Raw genomic sequence first — 27,947 nt, 5'->3', positions numbered from 1 at the left:
ATACATACATACATATATATTTGAACTACTCAAAGCAATTTTAGACAAATCACTCAAAACAATTCTAAGAGCTGTTCTTTTCTGTATTTAAAATTGTCCTTTCAAATATTTACAAGTTCCGCAGGTGGTGGCTTTAAAGGAATTTTTCCCAGAGTAAATTTCTTGGATTGAAATTGTTCTAGCTCTTCTGCTGTTAATTGATCCCTGGGTGTGAATAATTCATTATCTGTTGTGGTGCTGCCATTTGAGACTGGGAGAGAGGTGGATATGCTACTATTTCCAAAGGTGTCACTAGATGACTTGGAAAAAGCAGTGTGAGAATGTGAGCCTAGACTACCAAAACCAGCCATAGAAGTGCCACTTCCAAAGGCTGGGGCCCCTGGAGTTCCAAAAGAGCCTGCTGCCATGGAAGCTGGAAATCCTGAAAATCCAGGTGATCCAAAACCAGAAGCTGCAGGACTTTTAAAAGAAAATGAAGCAGCAGATGTGACTGCAGGTTTCCCAAATCCAAACGATGGAACAGAAGTAGTGATGGCAGAACTGGCAGAGGATGCAGCTCCAAAAGCTGGAGTATTCCCGAACACAGGAGGACTTCCAGAAGGGGCAGAGGCAAATCCAGAGCGTGGTTTAAAACTAAAATTCTGAGCATTAGCACTGCTGCTGTTATTCACTGGAAAACCTAAAAAAACCAGAAAAAGGAAAAAATAACCCATTATAGTCAGAAAATGTAGCTATATTAACCACTCCTCCTTTTTTTTTTCTTATTTCTGCCACATCTGAATGTTGAGAAGCTTATTGGATGGAAGGAAAAGTGAAAATAAGAAGCTAGAACAAACCCACAAAACCCTATTGTCCTATCTTTCTGCTGTACTGATCTCATTTACCATCCTCACTCATGGAGACAGCTTTGAGAAACCTCTGGGATTAGCAGATGGACTTTCACTTTCTGCCTCAACTCCAAATAAATCAGCTACATCCATTATCAAAGAAGTAACTCTTTCTTTAGCTATATTCGTTTAAGCAAATGTAGAGGGGTCACTTCATTTCAGTTTCCTCTTGTATAAATGGAGTGATTCTCAAGCCCCTTCCAGCTCTCAACTAAGATGAATCTGATGAAATCCTACTCTAATAATTGACATCTCAAGTTTTTGGCTAAAATTTTTCCTGAGTTGCCATTTTTATTTTTATACTTTTTATGACAGTTCAAACTCCTCAGTCCTAATTTGCCTTTTTGTCTCTGAGAACCACTGGGTTACCTGTGTATCCTAACTTAAAACAATTTTTCTTTTAAACAAAAAAAAAAAACCCCAAAAAAAGCCAAAAAAAAAAAAAACCAAAGCGATGCAGTATTGTCACTTGAGAATACTATACTGTTATACACAGTCAAAAGAAGGTCCTCAAGGTGCTGCTACCATAGCTATTATGTATTCCTATAAAACTTTTGAAAAACCATTCCTAAAATATACTTTGAAAGCTGGAGCCATAGGGTCTTTCAAAAAAACGTGCCCAGTCTGACCCCTATTTTACAAATGATTGATGAGCCAAATTCTTTGAAGCTCCATTATAGAAGGTAGGAGAATCTGCAAGGATGATTTAAAAATCACTTAAACAGAGGGAGGAAGATGGTGGAGGAGTAGGAGACCTTAGTTTTCTCTGGTCCCTGGAATTCAGCTAGATAGCTATAAAATCATTCTGAACACCTGTGAACTCAACTGGAGATCTAAGAAAAAAATTGCTGCAATTCTACAAATAGAAAAGCGACCACTTTCTGCAAGGTAGGAGATGCAGAGAGGTGAATCCAGGTGATGTATCCAAAGATAAACCACGGCGGGGAGGGAGCCTCTGCAAGCTAGCTATAGGAAAGTGATACAGCAGTGGAGCGCAAAATGGGAACTTGTCAAAGTCTGCTCAGGTGAAGGACATCCCTGCCCGAAAGGCGCTCAGATGGTGAACTGGGCAGAATCCTAGGTGGGACAGTGTGATCTCAGGATCCCAGGGGGCAAAGGAAGACCAGGGGGGCCTGAGTGTGGCAGAGTTCCCAAGCATCAGAGCCACGAAGCTGGCTGCAAACAGCGAGCTCAGGAGTGGGCTTTCTGCTTAGTGTTCCCACAAAATGTGAACCGTGGCGTGGTCAGGCAACCATTCTCTGAGCAGGGGCCCAGCAAGTGGGAGAACTGTGGCGAGACTCCCCTTTTTCCCCAGGGAGGAGGGGTGCAGGTGCGAGCTGCAGGAGTCTGCAGGGTTTGGAGACTTGAAACAGAGTTGCGTGCCTGAAATACAAACACTTGGTCACAGGCTGGGTGAGCACAGAGTGCTGACAGAGACCAGGGAGACAGCTTTTCCCTGAGGGTGCACTGAGGAGCGGGGGGTGTGAGCCTTCAGCTCCAGGGTTAGACTGGGAGACTGCCATTTTCATTCTCATCCTCTAACGCAGCATGGAAAGCCGTCAGGGAACTAAAGCCACACAGAGCAATCTGGAGCACTTACACTTAGCACGGCTCCCTGGCAAGGGCAGTGCAATTCCATCCAGGACAAAGACACCTGAGAATCAGCACAACAGGCCCCTCCCCCAGAAGATCACCAAGAACATCTGGCTACAACCAAGTTTACTGATCACAGAGAACTGCAAAACTTCAGCGCTAGGGGAAAATAGTATATAGTATTCGTGGTATTTTATCATGATTCTTCAGTCTTTCAGTTTTTTAAAAAAATACTTTATTTATTTGACAGAAAGAGAGAGAGAGAGGTGCACAAGCAGGGGGAGGGTCAGGCAGAGGGAGGGGCAGGCTTCCTGCAGAGCAGGGAGCCTGATGTGGGGCTTGAGCCCAGGATGCTGGGGTCATGATCTGAGCCAAAGACAGACGCTTAACTGAGCCAAACGGGGGCCTTACAGTCTTTCAATTTAACTTTTTTTCCCTTTTCCTTTTCAACCAATTTCTTATTTTATCAACTCTTCTAAGTCTTTTTTAATTTTCATTTTTACAGTTACATTCTATCCTTTCACTGCATTTAATTTTATTTTTGTACATACATAAGTTTTTCTTTCTTTACAACTTTAGGATCTAGTTTTCTAACAAACAGACCAAAATACACCCAGGAACTCTTGTACTGCTCTGTTCTGTTCATTTGTCTAATTATATTCTCTCTCTCTCTTTTTAATTTTCTTTTCAGTTTCTGGCCTCTTCTGATTTGTTCACTGTATATTTCTCTGGGGCTGTTGTTGCTATTTTAGTATTTTGTTCTCTCATTCATCTATTCTTCTATGGACAGAATGACAAGACAGAAAAACTCACCTCAAAAAAGAGAACAGTACTGACTGCCAGGGACCTAATCAGTATGAATATAAGTAAAATGTCGGAACTAGAGTTCAGAATAACAATTACAAAGGCACTAGTTGGGGTTGAAAAAAAGCAGATGACACTAGAGAGTTCCTTTCTGGAGAAATAAAAGAGCTAAAATCCAATCAAGTTGAAATCAAAAAGGCTATTAATGAGATGCATTAAAAAATGGAGGCTCTAACTAATAGGATAAATGAGTCAGAAGAGATAATTAGTGATACAGAAGACAAAATGACGGAGACTAAAGAAGCTGAGAAAGAGATAAACAACTACTGGATCACGAGAGGAGAAGTCAAGAGGTAAGTGATACCATAAAGCAAAACAATATTAGAATAATTGGGATCCCAGAAGAGGAAAGAGAGAGAGGGGGGCAGAAGGTATACTGGAGCAAATTATAGCGGAGAACTTCCCTAATCTGGGGAAGAAAACAGGCATTCAAGTCCAGGAGGCACAGAGAACCCCCCTCAATATCAATAAAAATAGGTCAACACTTCGACATGTAATGGTGAAGCCTGCAAACTTCAGAGACAAAGAGAAAATCCTGGAAGCAACTCAGGACAAGAAGTCCTTAACCTAAGAGGGTAGAAACATTTGAGTGGCAGCAGACCTATCCACAGAGACCTGGCAGGCCAGAAAGGAATGGCATGATATATTCAGGGTGCTAAATGAGAAAAATACACAGCCAAGAATACTTTATCCAGTAAGGCTGTCATTCAGAATAGAAGGAGAGATAAAGAGCTTCCAGGACAAACAGAAACTAAAAGAATTTGTGATCACTAAACCAGCCCTGCAAGAAATATTGAAGGGGATTCTTTAGGCGGAGAGAGCCCAAAAGTAACAAAGACCAGAAAGGAACAGAGACAATATACAGAAACAGTGACTTTATAGGTAATACAATGGCACTAAATTCATATTTTTCAATAGGTACTCTGAATGTAAATGGACTAAATGCCTCAATCAAAGGACAAAGGGTATCAGACTGGTTAAAAAAGCAAGACCCATCCATATGCTGTCTGCAAGAGATTCATCTTAGACCTAAAGACACCTCCTGATTGAAAGTGAGGGGGTGGAAAACCATTTATCATGCTAATAGACATCAAAAGAAAGCTGGGGTGTCAATCCTTATATCAGATAAATTAGATTTTAAACCAAAGACTGAAATAAGAGATAAGGAAGGACACTGTATCATAATTAAAGGGACCATCCAACAAGAAGACCTAACAATTATAACTATTTATGCCCCTAACATGGGAGCAGCTGTTTATACATAAACCAATTAATAACAAAATTAAAGAAACACATCAACAATAATACAGTAATAGTAGGGGACTTTAACACCACACTCACTGTAATACAGATCATCTGAGCAGATCAACAAGGAAATAAGTGCTTTAAGTGACACACTGGACCAGATGGACTTCACAGATATAGTCAGAACATTCCATCCAAAGCAACAGAATACACATTCTTCTCTAGTGCACATGGAACATTCTCCAGAAAAGATCACATCCTGGCTCACAAATCAGGTCTTAACCGGTACCAAAAGATTGGGATCATTCCCTGCATATTTTCGGATGACAATGCTTTGAAACTAGAACTCAACCACATGAGGAAAGTCAGAAAGAACTCAAATACATAAAGGCTAAAGAGCATCCTACTAAAGAATGAATGGGTCAACTAGGAAACCAAAGAAGAATTTTAAAAAACTCATGGAAACAAATGAAAAGGAAAACACAACTGTTCAAAACCTTTGGGATGCAGCAAAGGCAGTCCTAACACGAAAGTATATAGCAATACAGGCCTTTCTCAAGAAACAAGAAAGGTCCCAAATAGAAAACTTAACCTTACATCTAAAGGAGCTGGAGAAAAAACAGCAAATAAAGCCTAAACCTAGCAGGAGAAGAGAATTAATAAAGATTAGAGCAGAAATCAATGAAATAGAAACCAAAAGAACAGATCAATGAAACTATGAGCTGGTTCTTTGAAAGAATTAATAAGATCAATAAACTCCTGGCCAAACTTACCAAAAAGAAAAGAGAAAGGACCCAAATAAATAAAATCATGAATGAAAGAGGAGAGATCACAACCAACACCAAAGAAATACAAACAATTATAAGAACATATTATGAGCAACTATATGCCAACAAATTAGGCAATCTGGAAGAAATGGATGAATTCCTAGAGACACATAAACTACCAAAACTGAAACAGGAAGAAATAGAAAACCTAAACAGATCCATAACCAGCAAGGAAATTGAAGCAGTCACCAAAAATCTCCCAACAAACAAGTCCAGGGCCAGAGGGCTTCCCAGGGGAATTCTACCAAACATTTATTTATTATTATTATTATTTTCTACCAAACATTTAAAGAAGAATGAATACCTATTTTCTGAAGCTGTTTCAAAAAATAGAAATGGAAGGAAAACTTTCAAATGCTTTCTATGAGGCCAGTAATACCCTGACCCCACCAAAAAGGAGAATTACAGACCAATATCCCCAAAGAACATGGATGTAAAAATTCTCACCAAGATACTAGCCAATAGGATCCAACAGTATATTAAAAGGATTATTTACCATGACTGAGTGGGGGATTTTTTCCTGGGCTGCCAGGGTGGTTCAACATCCACAAATCAATCCATGTGATACACTACATTAATAAAAGAAAGGACAAGAACCATATGATCCTCTCAATAGATGCAGAAAAAGCATCTGACAAAGTACAGCATCCTTTCTTGATTATAACTCTTCACAGTGTAGGGATAGATGGAACGTACCTCAATATCATAAAAGCCATCTATGAAAAACCCACAGTGAATAACATTCTCAAAGGGGAAAAACTGAGAGCTTTTCCCCTAAGGTCGGGAACATGACAGGGCTGTCCACTATCACCACTATTATTCCACATAGAAGTCCTAGCTCCAGCAATCAGATAACAAAAAGAAATAAAAGGCATCCGAATAAGCAAAGAAGAAGTTAAACTCTCACTCTTTGCAGATGACATGATACTATGTGGAAAACCCAGAAGACTCCCCCTCAAAACTTCTAGAACTCATACAGGAATTCAGAAAAGTGGCAGGATATAAAATCAATGCACAGAAATCAGTTGTATTTTTACACACCAACAATGAGACACAAGAAAGAGAAATTAAGGAGTCAATCCCACTTACAATTGCACCAAAAACCATGAGATACCTAGGAGTAAAACTAACCAAAGAGGCAAAGGATCTGTACTCAGAAAACTATAGAATATTCATGAAAGAAATTGAGGAAGACACACAGAAACGGAAAAACGTTCCATGAGCATGAATTGGAAGAACAAATACTGTTAAAATGTCTATGCTACCTAGAGTAATCTATATATTTAATGCAATCCTTATCAAAAGACCATCAACTTTTTTCACAGAATTGGAACAAATTACTCTAAAAATTGTATGGAACCAGAAAAGACCCTGAATAGCCAAAGGAACAAAACAGACACAGATCAATGGAACAGAATAGAAAACCCAGAAATGGGCCCTCAGATCTATGGTCAACTAACCTTTGACAAAGTAGGAAAGAATATCCAATGGAAAAAAGACAGTCTCTTCAACAAATGATCTTGGAAAATTGGACAGCCACATGCAGAAGAATGAAACTGGACCATTTCCTTACACCATACACAAAAATAGACTGAAAGTGGATGAAAGACCTAAATGTGACACAGGAATCCATCAAAATCCTAGAGGAAAACACAGGCAGCAACCCCTGTGACCTTGGCCACAGAAACTTCTTGCTAGACAAGTCTCCAAAGGCAAAGGAATCAAAGGCAAAAAAGAACTATTGGGACTCCATCAAGATAAAAAGATTTGCACAGCAAAGCAAACAGTCAACAAAACCAAAAGACAACTGAAAGAATGGGAGAAGATACTTGCAAATGTCTTTTCAGAAAAAAGGCTAGTAGTTAAAATCTATAAAGAACTTTATCAAACTCAACACCCAAAGAACAAATAATCCAATCAAGAAATGGGCAGAAGACATGAACAGACATTTCTGCAAAGAGGACATATAAATGGCTAACAGACATATGAATAAATGCTCCACATCACTTGCCATCAGGGAAATACAGATCAAAACCACATTGAGATACCACCTTACACCAGTTAGAATGGCTAAAATTAACAAGACAGAAAATGACAAACGGCAAGGATGTGGAGAAAGGGGAACCCTCTTACACTGTTGGTGGGAATGCAAACTGATGCAGCCACTCTGGACAACAGTATGGAGGTTCCTCAAAAGTTAAAAAGAGAGCTATCTTATGACCCAGCAACTGCACAACTAGGTATTTATCCAAAGGATACAAACACAGGGATTCGAAGGGGCACATGTGCTCCAATGTTTATAGCAGCAATGTCCACAATGGCCAAACTATGAACGAGCCCAGATGTCCACTGACAGATGAATGGATAAAGAAGATGTGATATGTGTGTGTATATTATTACTCAGCCGTCAAAAAAAAAAAAAAAGAAATCTTGCCATTTGTAACGACATGGATGGAATTAGAAGGTATTATGCTAAGTGAACTAAGTCAATCAAAAGAAAGTCAATCAGAGAAAGACAATTATCATATGATGTCACTCATATGTGGAATTTAAGAAACAAAACAGAGGAGCATAGTGGAAGGGAGGGAAAAATAAAACAATGACATCAGAGGGAGACAAACCATAAGAGAATCTTAATCACAGGAAACAAACTGAGGGTTGCTGGAGGGGAGGGGGTTGAGGGGATGGGGTAACTGGGTGATGGGCATTAAGGAGGGCATGTGATGTAATGAGCACTGGGTGTTGTATGCAACTGATGAATCACTGAACTCTACCTCTGAAACTAATAATACACTATATGTTAAATAAATGAATCTAAATTTTAAAAAATAAAAATATTTAAAAAAATAAAATGCCACTTAACACACCTTCAGACTTTATGATCTAAAACCTCTAAAATCCTATGTTTCTAAAATTGACGAAGTCTTGCATTACTTTATCATTTACCTGGTGATCCAAATGTTACTGCTTGTGTACTGCCAAATCCAAATGCAGGTGCTGCTTGATTTACTCCATCCTTTACATCTGAGAGCTTTAAAAAAAAAAAAGTAGGCAAATAATAATTGATGACTAATTCTCAATTACCTTTTCTATACATTTTATAGCCAAATTCAATTTTAAAAATGTACACTTAGGGGCGCCTGGGTGGCTCAGTCAGTTAAGCGGCTGCCTTCGGCTCAGGTCATGATCCCAGAGTCCTGACTGAGCCCCACTGAGAGCATGCTTCTCCCTCTGCTGCTCCCCTAGTTGTGCTCTCTCTCTTTCTGACAAATAAATAAATAAAATCTTAAAAACCAAAAAAACCCCTGCACACTTAAAAATATGTTTAACATAGAAAAATGCCCATAATATGAATATGCACAGAAAAAGATGGACCAATCTCAACGAGGTAAGAGCAACTGGCTGATGAATTATGGGTGATTTTAATTTTATTTATGCTTCTAAAATAGTTTCTAAATTTCTTCAATGAATATATATTAAAATGAAAAAAAATTTTAATAATACATTTCAGCGTCTCTAGGTTGATTATCAAGAAACCTAGATTTCGGGGCGCCTGGGTGGCTCAGTTGTTAAGCATCTGCCTTTAGCTCAGGTCATGATCCCAGGGTCCTGGGATCGAGCCCCGCATCAGGCTTCCTGCTCTGTGGGAAGCCTGCTTCTCCTTCTCCCACTCCCCCTGCTCGTGTTCCTGCTCTCGCTCTCTCTGTGTCAAAAACAACAACAACAACAACCAAACTAAAAAAAACCCCTAGATTTCATGTAAAAGCCTTTAGAGGCTATCCAATCTGCTTACTTTAATACTGGAACTGAAGTTGATTCACAATTACATTAAAAGCTTACTATTAAAATCTAGTATTTCCTATTCCCTGAGAATACTTTCTGTTCTTGCTATGTTCTACTCTAGAAATGTCTTTCATCTCTGCATAGTGAAATCTTAATCTCCTTCTCTTTTTTTTTTTAAGCTTTTATTTATTTATTTGAGAGAGAAAGCATGAGCAGGGGGTGAGGGGCAGAGGGAGATGCAGACACCCCGCTGAGCAGGTAGCCCGATGTGGGGCTCAATCCCAGGACCCTGAGATCATGACCTGAGCCAAAGGCAGACGCCCAACTGACTGAGCCACCCAGGTGCCCCTTTAATCTCCCTTTTGAGGAACCTTCCCTTACTCCATACCTCCAAGAACCTTTTCCTAATCAACTCAAACAGATATGATTTCTCTCATTTGGAAGCCTCAATAGCATTTTTCAAAAATCAGTTTCATTGCGGTATAGTTTGTATGCAATAAAATGCATCCATCATACATACATATGGATTTCAATGAGTTTTGATAAACTTAATAGCCACCACCACAATCAAGATTTAAAACATTTCCATCACCCCTAAAAGATCCTTTGTGTTCCTTCTCAGTCAAGCCTCTCCCAAACCCAAGGTACAGTGAGCCACTTATCTCCTTCCTATCACTATAGATGAGGTTTATTTTTTTTTCCAATGATTTTTATTTTTTATTTTGTTTTTTTTTTTGAAGATTTTTTATTTATTTATTTGACAGAGAGAGACACAGCAAGAGAGGGAACACAAGCAGGGGGAGTGGGAGAGGGAGAAGCAGGCTTCCCGTGGAGCAGGGAGTCCAATGCAGGGCTCAATCCCAGGACCTTGGGATCATGACTCGAGCCAAAGGCAGACCCCAACGACTGAGCCACCCAGGCACCCCCAAAGATTTTTAAAAATTTATTTATTTGAGAGAGAGAGTGAGCAGGAGGGAGAGGGAGAGAGAATATGAAGCAGACTGCACTGAGCACAGAGCACAATGCAGGGCTCAACCTCCACTCTGAGATCATGACCTGAGCTGAAATCAAGAGTCAGACGCCTAACTGACTGAGCCACCGAGGCACCCTGATGAAGTTTGTTTTCTTCAGTTTTTATATAAATGAAATCACATAATACGTACTTTTTTTTTGATGTTGTTCTAGCTTCTCTCCCTCAGTGTAATATTCATTAACAGGTAAATAGATAAACATATACATATGCTGGATTAAAAGAACAAAGAATGAACTACTTGGCATAAAGAATGAACTACTGATTCACGCTAAGCCCCTTGTGGGTGGAGTGTCCAAGACCCTCACCTATGGAGGGGCCCCTAGGCGGCTAGCAAAGAGCAAGGAAGTTCTAACCCCAAGGGAAGTTCTGCAGTTCTTTGGACTCAGTTATCCCTTCTGCATTAGCAGTGGTGATGGTGGGCCACCTCTCACACAGGAAGAATACTTCCAAGAAGTCCTACTAAAATTAAATGGCATCATAACAACTAAACAGTGAAGAAATGAGCTTACCCAAGAGTCTAACTGTTTAGGAGGTACATATTTAAGAAAGGGGTGGGGTGCTGGAATGGTCACATAGTCATTTACTAAGTTAGGCAATCACAACTCTTACATCCTTTTCAGGAAGTAGAAACATCACCTGAGAAACTATAAATATCTTATTTCAAAATAAGGTTCTTAAGTTTTTATGGGAATAAAACATCATAACTTTATTGACAGAGATAATGAATATGATACAGTCAGGACCATGTATCTGTGGAGACAAATGGGTATATATCTACTAAACGCATTTCTATATAAGTCAGGGGACATATGGTGAGTGTTTTTCAGTCACAAAAGTATACGTTAGTCTAAATGTATATTCAGATCATTTTTCAGAGCAATTTCTTTGTAAATGCTGATAACCTTATATATTTGAATTTATGTAATATTTTCAAAACTAGACCACTGAAGTAAAAAACTTTACCCTAAAAATAGTTTTAGGAAAGCAAAGTTATCTGTGCTTTTCTGACTAAGCAACAGAGAGAAAGCAATTCCAGGACTTTAAAAGATGATACAGTCTTGAGAATGTGTGTATCATAGTTCCTGACAGGATTTTAGCTTTGCTTTCCAAATCCAAAGTGAAATTCTCTGCAAATAAGCAACAGATAAGATACTTTCATAGAAAACTCTCCAATACTCACCAAGGCTATGTTAGTTGATGTATTTAGACTCTTCAGTTCATTTATTCTGTTTCTCCATTGATTTATTAACTGTTGAAGGGAATTTAGCTGAAAAGAGAAGACAGAAAAAAGTGAGTCAACTTTGAGGGTTTAAGTTTGTTTCTCCAACAACTTCATGTGGTTTATTTGCCAAAATCACAAAAAGTTGATAAAACATTTTTATGGCCCATAACTTGTACAATTTGCCCAAGATGTTCCAGCTGTAGCTCCCTCCCTGTTCTCCAACTCCTGGTGTCAGCTGGTTCAGAATCTCAAGTATGTGGCAGCAGACAGAGAGTTATATCGGGATGGGTGGCAAACAGGTGTACTGGTTGAAATGTCTGATCATGACTGTAGACAACACAAAAATACAGTTTATGTCATTTCCTTTAGGCACCATACTTAATCAGGCCCAGCTTTTTTATTTTTTGACATCTGATACGTGAGAATGTTAATATGTATAAACAGACTGTCTTTTTTCACTTTGTTTTTCTAGTATTCATCATGGTGTTTGCACCTAAGAGACGTTCCATAAATGTCAAATGATGAAAGGGTCTGAATTTTTCGGACTGATCGCTAGATAATTTGTAATAAAAATAGTGACATTCCTAGTTACATAGTGAAAATATATTATTACCATTTTAGAAAACCAACCAATTTCAAAGAAAATAATTTAGAAAATAAAAATAACAATAGCCTTGTCTTGAGAAAAATTATAGACCTCATCCACTTTGCCAACATACAAGCAAGCCACTACAAACAGAGAAGACAGTAATTAACAGCTAAGCTGGTATCAAGGTAGATGAATAGGAAACAAACTTACATAACTCTGTAAGTTATTGCTGGTTAAGAAGTTATGGTATTCAAGCCTCAACTCCTCTGGTGAAATGTCTGTAAAACCTGAAGTGAGGAATCAATTGGAATCTTTAAAATAAATACCAATACTTTTAATAGTATAGTAAAGCTAGAAGTGCTAGACAAGAAAATATGCTGATGTTGATAAGAAAATTTTCATAATCATAAGGAAAAATTTCAAAGCCTATAATCTAATGTTGAACAAAGTATAAAGTTAGAATAAAGTATAATTGGATATGTGATTTTCAAAGGGGGAAATTTTCTAAAGATAAATGGAATGGAAGGGATAACAAAGAAAAGAAAGGGTTGACCACATATACATTCAAACTTCTGTCTAAAAAATATTCAGTATGCCAGAAACTATAATAGGCAAAATTAAAAGGCAAACAGTAAACTGAGAAAACCGTGACTGCAACATATATGATAGGAGAAGAGCTAATGTCAATGTATAAATGGTACTTACAAATCATTAAGAAAAATAAGCTAATATGGGCAAAGATAATAAACACCCAATGCTTTACTTAATGGCAAAAATTAAAAATGGATGGTATTTATTGTTATTAAGGGTGTGGTAAAATGGATATTCTCCTAAATTGCCTTTAAGGGAATTAAAAAGGTATTTTTCTGGGAGGAAAACTGTCAATAAGCGTTAAATGCCTTAAATATGTTCACACCTTCTGTCCTTAATAGAATTTCTAGGATTTAACCTCAGGCATTAATTAGACATATAAAAAAAGAGTTTTATGTATGAAGATGATCATTCTGGTATTTTTAGTAGAGACAAACTGAAAACAACAAAGTAGAATATAAAACTAGATTATGATTCTAATTTCATATATTTATATGAATGCAGGAAATATGGTTATGTGTGTGTATTTGGAAAGACTCTAAAATGTTATAGTTGTTATCTCTATGAGATCAGGTGATCTTTATTTTATTTACATATTTCCATGTTTTTCAAGTTTTCTATGGCAACAGCCATAAATTTATAATTAGGAAAACTTTATAAGAAAGTTCAGAATGTTCAGGATATTTTCTACAGAGAATTACTTGTAACCCAGATATCATTAACTCCATGGACCCCTACACCCCAGAATAAATAAAAGACTAAATATTCAAATTAGAACCTTGGATTCTTCTAACAACTTATCTTTATACCATCTTTATTAACTGTTCAGGTCAAAAAACCTAGGAATCCCCTTGCCTTTCTCTTTCCTCACATCTAATTAATCAGCATCCTGCCAGTTCTTACTCCAAACAGATTTAACCAATTCTGTCTCCACTGCTAGTAACTATAACCCAGTCAGTCACAAGCATTTGTCCCCTAACTCGTCTCCTTGCCTCTATTTTGCTTCCCACCCCCTACCATTCCCTACACACCATTTCTTTTCATACAACAGTCCAAGTGAGTTTTTTCTAATCAGATCATGTCCTTTTCCTGCTTAAAGCTCCACATGGTTACCTAGTACAATTAGGCCCAACATGACCTGGCTCCTGGCTGACTCCATGGCCTTATGTCCTGTGACTCTTTCCCTCGTTCACTCTCCTCCAGTGGTTCAGGCCTCACTAGTCCTCAAACTTGCCAACCTTGTTCCTATAAGGGCCTATGCACTAGTTACTCCTATTGCCAGGACTGTTTTCCCCAAATATTCCCACAAGTGACACCTTCTTTTCACTTAGGACTCAGCTTCAATACTGTCTCCTAAGAATGGATAACCACTCTAGCTAAAGGAAACTGTCCCTCTAGTTACTTTCTCCTCCTTCCAGCTGTTCCTCCTCTGAACCACAGGACATGGAAAATTATGTGAGTGACTATTTTCTTAATTCTCTCAGGGGTGGTACAAAAGTAGTATCATTTTAGATACATAGGAAAAGTTAATTCATTATAATTGATGTCTAAGGACAGCAGTTGGGTGCCTGGGCACCTCAGGAGGTTAAGTGTCTGCCTTCGGCTCAGGTCATGATCCCAGGCTCCTGGGATCAAGTCCCACATCGGGCTCCCTGCTCAGCAGGGAACCTGCTTCTCCTTCTACCTCTCCCTGCTGCTCTTGATCTGTCTCTCTCTCTCACACTCTCTCTCAAATAAATAAAAAAAATATATATAAAGACAGCAGTTCTCCAACTTTTTAGTCTCAAGACCCAAATATGTTCTTAAAAATCATTAAACAATCCCAAAAAGCTTTTGCTTACATAGGTTATATTTATCAATATTTACCATATTTAAAATGAAAAATAAGAAATATAGAACATTATTTGTTAATTCACATAAAAATAAGAAACCAGGGGTGCCTTGGTGGTACAGTTGGTTTTGAGCGTCCAACTCTTCATTTCGGCTCAGGTTGTGATCTCAGGGTTGTGGGATCAAGCCGTGTCAGGCTCCACGCTTAGCTTGGAGTCTACTTGAGATTCTCTCTCTCTCTCCCTCTTCCTCTGCCCCTCCCCCTGCATGCACTCTCTCTCAAATAAATAAATCTTAAAAAAAAGGAACCAATTACATATCAACATAAATGAAAAGACTATTTTTCAAAGCAAAAAGTAAAAATTTAGTGAGATGAGCAGCATTGTCTTATGTTTGTAAATTTTTTTTATGTTTTTATTGCTAAAAATTTTTTATTGCTAAAAAATGTTAACCCTCTTCTGAACTTTCAGTGAGTCATCAGTTTTTTGCTGATGGAGGGTCTGTTTGTAAGTTTTTTTAATGTTTGACTTTAACAGAAGACTGCAGGATTATTATATCTGCTTCTACATTCAATCTGTTGCAATATATTGCCTGAAGTATATGAAGAAAGTCTGTTCTAACACAGATAAGTATTTGGAAATGGAGGACTTAAATAGCTTTTTCACGTAATTGTGGATTTTCTTCTTTGACCCTACATCAAAACTTGATAGGTGGTGGTTTCTTAAAGGCTAGCTATAATGCAAACTCAAACCATATTAATTAACCTTTTGTACTATTATATTAAATCCAGTGGTTTATCTTGCACTTAGGATGGATTTTTCAGCCATGCATAATTCTTACTTGAAAGCTTGAATTTTGTCACTGGCAATAAACAGTCAGTTGTTTTCTTTGAAGTGACAGGCTCACTTCATTAGTTTTTTTAGGAAATGTTGCCAAATACCTAAGTCTAGATAACCACAGTGATCAGTCATTCTTTCAAGTAAAAATTGTCTGTGAGAAAAGTGGATAGTTCAGTTTACAACTCAAATGATAACCAGTGCCTTCCCTCCAGATAACCATCAGATGTGAGTATGTGGCAGAAGCACTTTATGTGCACTTCCCATTTTGTCACACAGATCAAAAAGGTGTGCCTCAAGGGTCAAGATTAATAAAATCAGTATTTTTACCTCTTTATCAAAAATTTTAAGTGAAAAATGGCATTAAAAAAATTTTTTTTATTGGGGTGCCTGGCTGGCTCGGTCAGAAAAGGATGTGACTCTTGATTCAGGGTTGTGAATTTGAGCCCCACACTGGTTATAGAGATTACTTAAATAAATAAAACGTAAAAAAAAATTTTTTTTGTATTGACTACTATAGTCTGCTAGTACAGTAGGTTGCCTCTGCCTTGACTCATACTAAGATACAAGGAGTTTTACTCATCAATGTTTTTGCAACAACACTGCAAATGTCAACAGAGTGAAAATGGCAATTAATGTCTTAGTACTATTATGAAAATTGAGTTTTGAGCCTTTGAAAGGGTCTCAGGAATAGGACTGCCAGATTTAGCAAATAATAATACACGATGCCCAGTTAAATTTGAATTTCAGATATATAACACTTTAGTATAAGTATGTCCGAAATATTACATGGAATATTCAGATACTAAAAATATTATTTCTAAGGGGAGCCTGAGTGGTTCAGTTGGTTAAGCGTCTGACTCTTGGTTTCAGCTCAGGTTTTGATCTCACGGGTTGTGGGATAGAGCCCTGTGTTCGGCTCCCCGCTCAGCAGGGAGTCTGCTCCCCCCTCTTTCTCTCCCTCTACCCCTCCCCTGGCTTGTGCACTCTGTATCTCTCTCCCTCTGGAATAAATAAAAAAAAATCTTAATTAAAAAAAACCCCACTAGTGAAATTATCTTATTTATTTGTATTACTTACTGTCTCCCTCAAGAACATAAGCTATGTTAAGGGAGGGACCTTGTCTGTCTTGCTCATCACTATATCCTTAGAGCTTAGAATAGGGCCTGGCACAAAAGAAATTCTGTAAGTATTTTCTTGAATGATTGAGTGAATAAATAACTAAGGACTGGTGTGACACCAATGCTCACAGGGAATGAGCAGGTAGAGCTGAGACAGAGCAGGGATCCCAGAGTTCTGAGGGATTGCAAGGGTTCTCATCTGCTAGGTACTTGCTGTTTACTCAATAGGGCAGAGGCCCAGGACCATCCAAAGTGGGATTAGAAAATGTGGTGCTCTAGGTTTCAGCTCAGAAAGGGCTTAGGGACTATGGACCAAAGAAAACAGAAGGGAAAAGGGTGTTCTAAAAAAATGCTATCCCTGTAGCCCAGCTAAAGCTCTTTACCTTCACACATTATCTCCAGGATAGGTCTCAACATGCTTTATGAAAAATAACTATCTTTAGAAGAAAATACAGGGAAGAAAGGGAGAATAGAATCAGGCAGCCAAGGCCTTAATTGCAAGTAGGATGTGTGAATCTTCTATTCACTGCAGGCAGCTAAGAGGTTCTGAAGTTGTACCTGTAGGCAACCAAGAAAGCAGAGACTCTTTGAGGGCTTACAGAATTGGAATTGTGGTGGGTGCTGATTTCAGTATTTTCTCATGAGAACTACGTATCTTAAAAGAACTGTATCTTCTAAAAAAAAAAAAAAAAAGAACTGTATCTTCTAATCTTTATCTCTGAATTACGAAGTTCTGCCAGAATAGTGGGATACTTCAAACAATGTCCAAACTTTCCTAGCTGTAGCTAAGTATGTGGTTAGTTTACTTGGCATGATCTTGGTTTTAGAAAATAAGAGTTGTAAAACATATTTTAAAAACATACAATTTCTCAATTACCTGAAATATTAGGTTTCTTTTTCATTGGCGAATAAACAGAAAACATCCACTGCCCTGATGATTCCCAAATTTCCATATCTTTTATAATTCCTTCCCTGGGGGAAAAAAAAAGCAAAGGATCTTTTTCAATTGCTTATTAAAATTTATTGTTTATAATTTTCAATGATTGAAATTTTAAATTGTAGTAAATATGTAATTTTAGATTTTTTTTTTAAAGGTTTTATTTAGTTTAGAGAGCGAGTACACGTGCCAAGGGGGATGCAGAGGGAGAGGGAGAGGGAGAAGCAGACTCCTTGCTGAGGGTGGAGCCCGACCTGGGGCTCAATCTCAGGACCCTGAGATCACGACCTGAACTGAAATCAAGAGTTGGATGCTTAACGGACTGAGCCACAGGCGCCCCTAGATTTTTACCATTGTATTTTCTGAAGACTATTCTTTTTTTTTTTTAAGACTTTATTTATTTATTTGACAGAGAGAGAGAGAGCACAAGTAGGCAGAGAGGCAGGCAGAGGGAGAGGGAGAAGCAGGTTCTCTGCTGAGCAGGGAGCCCGATGCGGGGCTTGATCCCAGGATCCCGGGATCATGACCAGAGCCGAAGGCAGCCACTTAACCAACTGAGCCACCCAGGCGCCCCTGAAGACTATTCTTTAAAGCAGAATTCATGAACTAAGAACTATATTTCATGATTTTAACTATTATAGTATCAAAGAAGTTCATAGTTTTGGTTTTCCAGTAAACTGAACCATTAGTCAACAGATTTGGTAAGTGAAACTATTAAACTATACATATATTTTTTTAAAGGTTTTATTATTTATTTGAGAGAGAGAGATAGAGTGAGAAACAGCATGGGAGGGTCAGAGGGAGAAGCGGCTCGAGCCTGATGTGGGACTCGATCCCAGGACTCTGGGATCATGACCTGAGCCAAAGGCAATCGTTTAACCAACTGAGCCACCCAGGCGCCCTATACATATTTTAAAGAACTAAAATAAAATATACAATACTAACTTTAATCTTTCTTTGTTCATTATCATAAACATCAATGATCATTTAACTGGAAAAAGACAGAAAGCACCATGTAATATAGAACCATAAAATTTTTAAAGTGGGTAGGACTTTAGAGATCATTTTGTCTAATTCTCATGTTTGCAAAAGGGGACAACAGACCCATGCCCATATAGTTAATTTACTGGCAAAGCGGTGGATAGATTCGACTCTAAATTCAATGTTTCCCTCCCCCATCCAGAATGCTACGATTAATAAAATGATAGCTACCACAGAGACACTGTATTAAATTCAGGACTTTTACAACATCAAATATAGGAACGAGGGCTTTATTTGCTCCTTTACCTTTAAAAAAAAAAAAAAACTGTATATGATACATGGCTCAAAATGTTTTCCACTCATTCTAATTTATTATGGGAAATAAAAGACTAATGACTGTATTTAAGTTCTGTCCTGGGACCTGAGGCAACATTTACAGAAAGCCAGGGACTATTTTGGCACCAGTCACACATTCTACCATGATCAGGAAATAATAAGGAATCTTCTCCACAGTAGTGAAGGACATCAAATGAAACCAGTTTCAATGGAATAGCTGAAGTAAAAGTTTTAGGAAGAAATATACCAGCTGCTGTAAGTGACCACCAAGAGTACAAACAGCTTTAAATTACCTCATACTTTGTAAAGAACTAATATTATACAACAAACTTAAGCAGAACTACCTTAGAAAGATAGTCACAATATAGTGTTATCAATAGAAAAATGGAAAAAGCATAATTAGCCCTGAGAAGTTACTGTGCTGGTATGGAAAGGTGAAATAAAGTATACTCTGACATATGCAAAACAGTGGTTATCTCTGAGTGATAGGATCATGGGTGCATTTTCTTTTTGCTTATTCTGATTTTTTAATAATGTATCACTTCTTTTTTAAAGAAAATATTGTAGGTACTTTTGAAAAAAATGAGCAAATGGGTAGTAATTTCTCTGAAGGCTTCCACTTACAAAAGCTTCTTATCATCTTTCTGCGCATCAGAGCTGGGTGAAGCAAATGGATTCTGGGACAATCCAAACCCTCTGTTCCTGCTAGTTGAAGCTCCAGAATCGAAGGAACTGAAAGAAGGCTTTTCTTGATCTCTGCTGCCCCCCCATGGTGTTGATTTGGAGAAGCTGGATGGCTGGATAACGCTGGAATATCTTTGGCTGGTGGTATTCCATCCACGTCTGTTACTACCTGAAAAAAAACAATTTTATTGGCAATTCCTCTTTTAAATCTCTAAAAATTTCATTATATTATCTTACTATGTGCAGACATTATGTAAAGATTCAACAAGCACCACATTTCCACTCATTTTAAATCATAAAACTCTTCATTTTTCACTTATTTTTAGTTACTTGTAACCAACAAATCATGTAATGGTCTAATGGCATTTTTTAACAAGATTGAGAGGACTGCAAATCCATAGAAAAATAATGATATATTAGTAAGTTCAGCTGATATAACCTTATTAAGTAAACAGTCCCTTGACAGATTTAGGATGTATCCTAAATCATAAGCTCCTTCAGGATAAAAAGCTGCCTTTATCATTCTTTGCTCTCCTACTGGGCCCTATATAGCAGTAATGTCTGAAGAATGGACAATGTATTAAAAAGTTTGTTGAATATAAAATATTAGATTCTACCCTCTGTCCTTGAATAGATGCCTAAATCTATTTGACTCAGTCTTACCTCTGGGAAAACAAGACCTACCCACCTATCTTTCACAGGGAGGTTATAATTTACATTTGAATAAAATGTATTCAGTTCTATTATCAGCAGATTCTAATATTTCATAATTATCACAATAAGCCAACAGGACTCTCTTCCCTGTATCTGTATTTTAAAAAATCTTGGGGTGCCTGGGTGGCTCAGTTGGTTAAGCATCTGCCTTTGGCTCAGGTCATGACCCCAAGGTCCTGGGATCAAGCCCTGCATCAAGCCCGCATCAGGTTCCCTGCTAAGCAGGGAGGCTGCTTCTCCCTCTTCCTCTGCCTGCTGCTCCCCCTGCTTGTGCTGTCAAATAAATAAATAAGTAAAATCTTAAGTAAAAAAATAAATAAAAAATCTTATCACTTAAACTACCTCATTTACTCATCACTTCCTAGTTGGGACCAAGATAATTTGCCTTGTTTCTGACTGAATTAAGAGATATGCCATGAAATATATTAAAAACTGGAATGATGGGAGATCTACTCCTTCATGAAAATTCATCTCCCAATTCTAAAACTACTTAATAAAACCAAAGAGAAAAGGGAACAGATTGCTGGGCCAGATCCCTCATTTAAGGATTAGTGGTCTTTTATTTTTCTGAAGTTCCAAATCCTTTGGGGGATGACACAACCGAAGAAGTTCATTCTTTCTTTTCTATATAGCTTTTGGCCTTCACTTATTAATTATAGAAGCATTTGTTTCTGGGAGATAAATACTGTTTACTTGCTGAGTTTTATTTATGTTTTCTTCACCCATAGACCCATTCAATATTTATTTTCTAATTACTACGTCTATAGTGAGTCTCCACAGAATGTCAAATATTAAGTAACTTCTTCCAGGAAATACACTCACAAATATCAGACCCCGAATCCTAATTTTTGGTTTGGAATATTTCACAGGACTAATTCTGGGTGATGCAAAAGGACTGTCTTCAAGAAGAGGGATCAGACGTGAAACCACTATGCATCACAGACTAAGGGTCAGATGAACAGTCCTAAAAGAGGGAAGGGAAGGGAAGGAAAGGAAAGGGAGGGGGTCAGCATCTTGTGATACTTTTAAGGACTAAGTTTCAATCCTAATAAAGACCTAACTATTCATCTGACCTTAAAAACCTTGTGTTGGGTTTCATTTCTGATCCCTCCTCTCCTTGAACACAGTCCTTTCACATCATCTGCAATTGGCTTAAATATTCCAAAAACTTTGACAATGACTTAGACCCAGGAAGTAGGTCAACGCGGTCCTCCACACCCCCTTCCCTCACAGCTTAGAGTTCTTTACTGGGCAACCAACCCTTCCAGTTTTACCACCAATGTTATGAGCATGTACATTCGCCTAAGGTAGAGCTTTGCAGCTATTAGATTTTCCAAAGGCATTTGCTACTTCCCCAACGTTAAGCATCCAGGCTTTGATCCCAGCTGCTAGCCCTTCTCTCGAAAGAAGTTTAGTAACAATTGTATTTAGGGTAGCAAGGGAAAAAAACAGTACGCTTAAGGGTAGTAAAGCAAGGAGGCGTCTGGGTCGAGCTACACCAATTCTCCGGACCATTACCACCCACAGACAAGGTAGTTTTGACACGTACTTCCGACCTAAAAACTCATTGTTTGCACTAGTACCAAAGGCCAAGTCCCTGCCTTCATCCCCTCAACCACAATCAGCCGAATGCCCACACAGCGGATAGGAGCATTGTAGAGAACCTGTGCCGGGCCCGGTGGGCGGGGCCGAAAAAAAGGACGACGCGAGCACGTCAGCGTCACCTGACTGGTGCGCCGCCGCGCTGCGCCGAGCGGCAGGCCCCAGGCCGGACGCCCGTTCTCAGCCCGACAGCCCTAGCGCTAGGCCTTCCCCTGCTCTACCAGCGGCGGAGGATGGAGGAGAACGTCACCTGAGGGCTGTTGCTGCCGTCCTCCGCCCGCACCCCCGGCGCCGGGATGTTCGTTCCAGCACCGGTCTCCAAAGCGGCACCGGCCTTGAAGGAAGAACTGACAAATGGTCATTGCGACGGCGTCGCCCACGGAACGGTCTTCAGTCAGCACCCTCAGCGGACGGAGAGCCCAAAGCAACCGCAGGTCCCTCCCTGCTACCGTGACGTCATCTTCTCGCGCCCCTCCCCCCCGTGTCCAGCCCTGAGATTAGAGGCGTAGATTTTACCCAATAGGATTTGAGAAGAGCGGGGCGCCCCCCCCTCACTGAGTTGGGCTTGGGAAAGCGGAATGCTTGAATGGTAAACGTGGAGGAAGAGGTTCGTTTGCGCGTTGGGCAGGGCCTCGGACTTCAAGGAAAGCTTGAGGGTCCGGAATGAGAGGAAAGCAGGTTAAGGAAATTTAGATTTTCAGCAAGGCCCTGGAGGGGAGGAATAGTTGTGGTTTGAGAGACCGAGTTGTATTATTCATTTGTACTGTTGAGAAAGTAAAAATCCGCGCAGCCATTCATCAGGTGGATAACAGATAAAGCCAGTTATAAGGTAAACAGGAAACAGTGTTTCCTTCAGGGACAGCCTGCAACTGAAAAGTATCATAACCCCATCTTTGGATAAACACTACATTCTTACACTCTGAGAAAGCTAGTTCTTTAAAGTCCCCGTACACGCCGCTGTTTGAAATTGTATCAATAAGAATGAAACATACCACTCTTGCCTGGAGGAACTAAGACACTTTGACACAGAGAAGCAGTATCGATTTCTTCCCAGGTACAGAGCTTTCGATAAGACGTTCCTGAAAAAAAACATTCCGTATCTTTCTTAATTTTGTAGTTTCCAAGGAAACACGATCCTACATCCACTTCTCAGTCCAGATCCGATGTTGGTGCCCTTACACACAGCTCTGCTTTGCTTTGAGCTTATAAAATTTTACCTAAAATCTACTTAGCTCACAAATCTTACAGTTGTCTTTTCCTTTGGTGAGGCACCCTACTGTTCCTCTGGTTCGCGGTCTCCTTGGTTGCCAGGAGGCAGTGAGTATGACTGGGATTACAGGTTTGTCCCTGGTGGCTGAAGGTGATTGGCCATTGTTCTTGCTCACATCTTTGGATTTTGAGTACAGTGGAATCTACAGGAGCACTGGGAATAACTGCTACAACGTAGTTTAAAGTTTTTATTTTAAGTAATCTCTACCCCCAAGTTTATTTAAACCTAGTTTATATATATAAATACTAAGTGGGGCCCCTGGCTGGCTCTGGCAGTAGATCCTGCAACGCTTGATCTTGGGGTCATGAGTTCAAGTCCCACGTTGGGTGTAGAGCTTACTTTAAAAAAAAATCAATTTACTTATTTAGAAACGTATTGAAGATTTACAAATTCAGAATAAGAGACTGTATTGCAGACCTGATACCCCATCACCCAAATACTTTATTTCCTACAAATAAAGACATTCTCCTACATAACCACAGTACAGTCACCAAAATCAGGACATTTATCTAATCCTTAGATTCTGTTCATGTTTTGCCAAATGTCCCAGTGTCTTTAAAAGAAAAAGATCCAGTTTAGAGTTATTGTTGCCTTATTCATATTTCTTTTTTTCTTTATTTAGCCTTACTCTTACTTCTTTAGTCTCCTTCATCCTGGAACATTTCCTCAGTCTTTCCTTGACTTTCAAGACGTTAACATTATTAAAGAGCACAGCTATTTTGTAGAAACGCCTCAGTGCAGATTTATCTGATGTTTTCTTGTGATTGGATTCAGATTAAGCATCTTTGGCAGGATTATCGCGGAAGTGATGCCATGGTTTTCACATTGCACCTCTCAGGTTGTGTACAATTTCAACTTGTCCCATTACCTGAGGTGTTCACTTTGATCACCTGGTTAAGGTGGTGTCTGCTGAGCTACTACAATGACTTTTCGCCTTTGTTATTAATAAGAATATTGCGAGGAGATACTTTGAAAGTATAAAAATGCCATTCCTCCCCAAGCTTTTTGGTTCTTTCATTTATTTATTCCTATCAGTATGGCCTCCCAATTTTCCATTTTTATTCAGTGGGTTATAATCTATTACTGTCATTATTTTGAGGTTCAAATCATCCTCAATTTGACCAGTGAGAGACCTGTGATTGCCTTTGTTTTTTAACATATCCCATTAATTCTTTGAACACTTCTTTACTCCTTGGCCCAAAAGATGCTCCAGGCTCAATCTTATACTTTCCCTGATCTAGTCCTAGAATCAACCATTTCTCCCAGGAGTCCTGGGTCTTTAATGGTACTTAGAGGCCAAGATCTGAGCTTTGAATTTTCTCATTGTGTTGTTAGGTCTTTGCTCCCAAGCCCTTTCATGAGCATTGCTAGGAAATATATACTATAGACATACATTTACATCAATACGTATTTCTGTATATGTATTAGAAACTATGAGTTTACACTGATAACCTCCAGTTCGATCCCAAGACCACAGAATTTATTTTCCTCTTGTATTTCTAACTTCCTCCTTTGATAGAAGCTGGGTTCCCAGTATTCATACTTATTTTGAGCAATTCCCTTGTATTAGCCAGTTTCTCATTGTGGCCACTGACTTCTCGTCTATGCAAAGACCAACATGTGTAAGGACTCTGCTGGGATCAAAGATCTAAAATAATGCCAGTGGTGGCTGAAGCTTAAATAAGAGTGGGCATGGTGCTGTGTGAAAGTGGAGAGGTAGGCAAGGCCAGATCCCCCAGTTGAGATCATCTAGGTGGAGTGCTGATGAGACAATGGGAGACTAGGGCTGAGGAATGCAGAATTCAGTAGTGATCAGTTAGGGCAGGGGTAGGTGGAAATCAGGAGTGGGGTCACAGGAAGGAAACTTCTAATTTCAAAATGGCACAGTAAAAATAGTTCTGCCCCCCTTTCCTCTTGAAAATCATCTCAGAGAAAACAAGTAAAAACATCATCTTCGATTATACTAGGAGATAACCATAATCTCAAACCACAGTTTGTGAGGACTGAATGCACATGGAGGAATAGTAAATTACTTAGAAGAGAGGAGGAAGGTCCCATTCCTGAAAGGTGCACCCTGATGTCCCTAGAGAAGTCTGAAAAAGCCTCAGAAATTAAAAGCCACCAGTTACCATAGAAGGGTAGACTGAAAATCTCTATGTGGTTCAGTTAGAATCTAGCTCCATAAATCCACTCAGTTAGGCAGCTATCCCCACCTGTTGGGAGATAGGTTTTTTTCCTTGGAAAAAAAAAGGGTGGGGTGGGGTGGGGACAAGAGAGGCTTCGAGTCCGGGACATCAAGTACAGAGGGGAAGTTATGGTACTGACAATGCAAGCTACGTTTATTGAATGGTGAAGTACAGTCCTCTTTGCCTAAAGTCTAGAAATTCTGCAGCCAGCCTTAGAGTCCCCTTTTTTTCCAACTTGCCCTATGCACCCAAGGTGTAGGGGTTTGGAAGATTAGTTTTTTGAGAATCAAACATCCCTGAAAAGTATCTATAGATCTGATGGATTCCCAACAAAAATAGGTGGCCATTCACTCATCATATGATGAAGCTCACTGATAATTAGGCCCACCTTTGGACACACAAATTATCAACTTATTCAGTGTCTCATTTTAAATATAAATGTGCAATAAAAACTTAAATATATATTGATAAAAAAATAAATGTAAATGTGCAGCCAGGGACCAGAAAAGAGCAAACAGAAAAAATAAACAGACACACACTAAGTGTATAGAAAATGTTAAAGAAACTAAAGTATCTCCAGAGAGGATAACATGAAACAATAACAATGCTATATGAAATAATTATTTTTAAAAAAATATTCTTAGAAATTAAACATGGGTAGTGGAAACAAATTCAATGGATGGTTGGAAGATAAAATCAGAGAATCCCCTGCAAGAATTGAACAAACCAGATCCTGAACCCGTATTATAGCTGTTATTAAGGGTCAGATGAACAGTCCTAAAGAGGGAAGGGAAGGAAAGGAAATGGAGGGGGTCAGCATCTTGTGATACTTTTAAGGACTAAGTTTCAATCCTAATAAATACCAGAGGCTTAAAGCTCTGGAAAGGAAAATCTTTCTAGTTAGTAACATTTCAGTTTCCCAGCACAAACTTTTAAATTTTTATTTCTCCCAAAGTAGTTTGAATAGCCTTGTGAAGGAGAAAGTTAGGAAGATGAAAGTAAATTCAAGCTTTTAGAAGTCTTTTGAGGCAAATATAAGAGGAATATTTAAAGGATTTAGCACACGTTGAAGGATGCAACCTGAAAACGTCTCTTCATATTACCAACTTTTTGGGACTTAGTTTGGTGGCTTGTCGGAGTGGATTGAATTTTCTGCCATTGTTGGGGTATATTATTTTTTTTTAAAGATTTTATTTATTTATTCATGAGAGACAGAGAGAGAGAGGGAGAGAGAAGCAGAGGGAGAAGCAGGTTCCCCGCTGAGCAGGGAGCCCGATGCCGGACTCGATCCCAGGCCTGGGATCATGACCTGAGCCAAAGGCAGACGCTTAATCATCTGAGCCACTCAGGCGCCCCTGTTGGGGTATGTTAAAGGTGTCACCCTTAAAAAGCAAAATTTCTGGGGCACCTGGGTGGCTCATTCGGTTAAGTGTCCAACTCTTGATTTTGGCTCAGGTCATCATCTCAGGTTGTGGGATCGAGCCCCAAGTTGGGTTCTGAGCTGGGCATGGAGACTGCTTAAGATTCTCTCCCCCTCTCTCTGCCCCTCCCCTTCTCCCCCCCTTTTTTTTTTAAAAGGCAACATTTCCTTCAAATACTCCTTTATCCTGGTCTAGGCAGCAAATCTCAATTTTTAGCTGTTAATAGTCTATAAGGCAAAAGGAATATAGACTGCTTGGTTAATAATTGTTTATTACATGGTTCATTTTTGTGATTCAAAATTTCCTATAAGATTGTATGTCAGGTTTTTGAAACCTCGGTCACAATTGTAATTAAGTACTGTTTTTTATAGCAACATTTTTTTCCAAGCCATTAAACTTTCAGGTTCAAGTTGTGATTTTTAAAAAAGTATAAACACTGCTGTGTCATCAAAATAGTGTCAATGCAAAGGATGGAACATTAACATATCCCATGTTAGAAGAAAACAGAGCCCTTTATATGAAGGACAGGAATTTTGTGGGGGGAAAAAAGGAATAGAAAAAATACTTTCCGGGGTGTCCGACTTTTGGTTTTGGCTTGGGTCAGGATCTCGGAGTCTGGGGATAGAGCCCTGCCTCTAGCTCCATGCTTGACAGAGGGTCTGCTCGAGCAGTCTCTCCTTCTGCCCCTCCCCCTGTCAAGTAAATAAATCTTAAAAAAAATACTTGCCAATATATTGTGCCATTATCCTGGCATTGACAATTTTATAGAATATTTCCAAGGCAGAAAATAGGTACTAATGAGTAATTACTGAGATTACTAACACCATCTCCCCTAAAAAAACCCCAAACCCAGGTTTAATCTACATCAAACCTGTCTACATACTTATAACAGTGTGTTCTATCTAGTCAGTTGATACAGCCTAAAGAAAAGGCTAATCCATTTAAAATATTTCAAACAGTGCTGCACATTCCATATGGGAAAGTATTAATATAAGTAAATTGTAATATGACAAATGGATGTTCTTTTCTCCAAAAAAACTGGACATTTTTTTTCCAGTGGAGTACAGAATTGAAAACTCAACATAAAAATGTTCAAGACAGGCAAATCTAGAGACGGAAAGATTTAATGGTCATCTAGGTCTAGGGTATCTGGGGGATGTAATTGGGTTGGATAATGTCCCCCCAAAATTCATGTCCACTTGGAATTTCAGTATGTGCCCTTATCTGGAAACAGGTTCTTTGCAGATGTCCTTAGTTAAGATAAGGTCATGCTAGATTGGGAGGAGGGTTGGCCAAATCCAATGACTGCTGTCCTTGTCACACCATATGAAGACACAAGGGACGCACAGGAAAGAACATGTGAAGCCAGAGGGAGAGAGTGAAGTGGCACAGTTA

General features: G+C 38.9%; 1 protein-coding gene across 4 annotated transcripts; it reads right to left on the bottom strand.

The window, feature by feature from the left end:
* Nucleotides 1-62: 62 nt before the first annotated feature.
* Nucleotides 63-22,751, bottom strand: NUP42 (nucleoporin 42). 4 transcript variants are annotated; one of them, XM_073898950.1, is made up of 7 exons: nucleotides 22,668-22,751; nucleotides 19,300-19,528; nucleotides 17,299-17,393; nucleotides 12,254-12,330; nucleotides 11,413-11,499; nucleotides 8,363-8,447; nucleotides 63-679 (listed from the first exon to the last, which is right to left on the bottom strand). In XM_073898950.1, the coding sequence occupies exons 3-7, from the start codon at nucleotides 17,372-17,374 to the stop codon at nucleotides 102-104; spliced, it is 903 nt and encodes a 300-aa protein (XP_073755051.1). In that variant the 5' UTR covers nucleotides 17,375-17,393; nucleotides 19,300-19,528; nucleotides 22,668-22,751; the 3' UTR covers nucleotides 63-101. The 4 variants fall into 4 exon arrangements, with proteins under 4 accessions (XP_073755051.1, XP_025728795.1, XP_073755050.1 ...); XM_025873010.2 differs by lacking the exon at nucleotides 22,668-22,751 and adding an exon at nucleotides 21,926-22,138; XM_073898949.1 differs by lacking the exon at nucleotides 22,668-22,751 and adding an exon at nucleotides 21,623-21,768.
* Between the last annotated feature and the right edge of the window lie 5,196 nt (nucleotides 22,752-27,947).

This window comes from Callorhinus ursinus, unplaced genomic scaffold (genome assembly GCF_003265705.2).
Source record: "Callorhinus ursinus isolate GAN/ISIS: 27379988/994484 unplaced genomic scaffold, GSC_fseal_2.0 scaffold12, whole genome shotgun sequence".
In the NCBI taxonomy this organism is placed as follows: domain Eukaryota; kingdom Metazoa; phylum Chordata; class Mammalia; order Carnivora; family Otariidae; genus Callorhinus; species Callorhinus ursinus.
The sequence above is the reverse complement of the archived record's forward strand: the minus strand, read 5'-3'. Positions and strand labels throughout refer to the sequence as shown.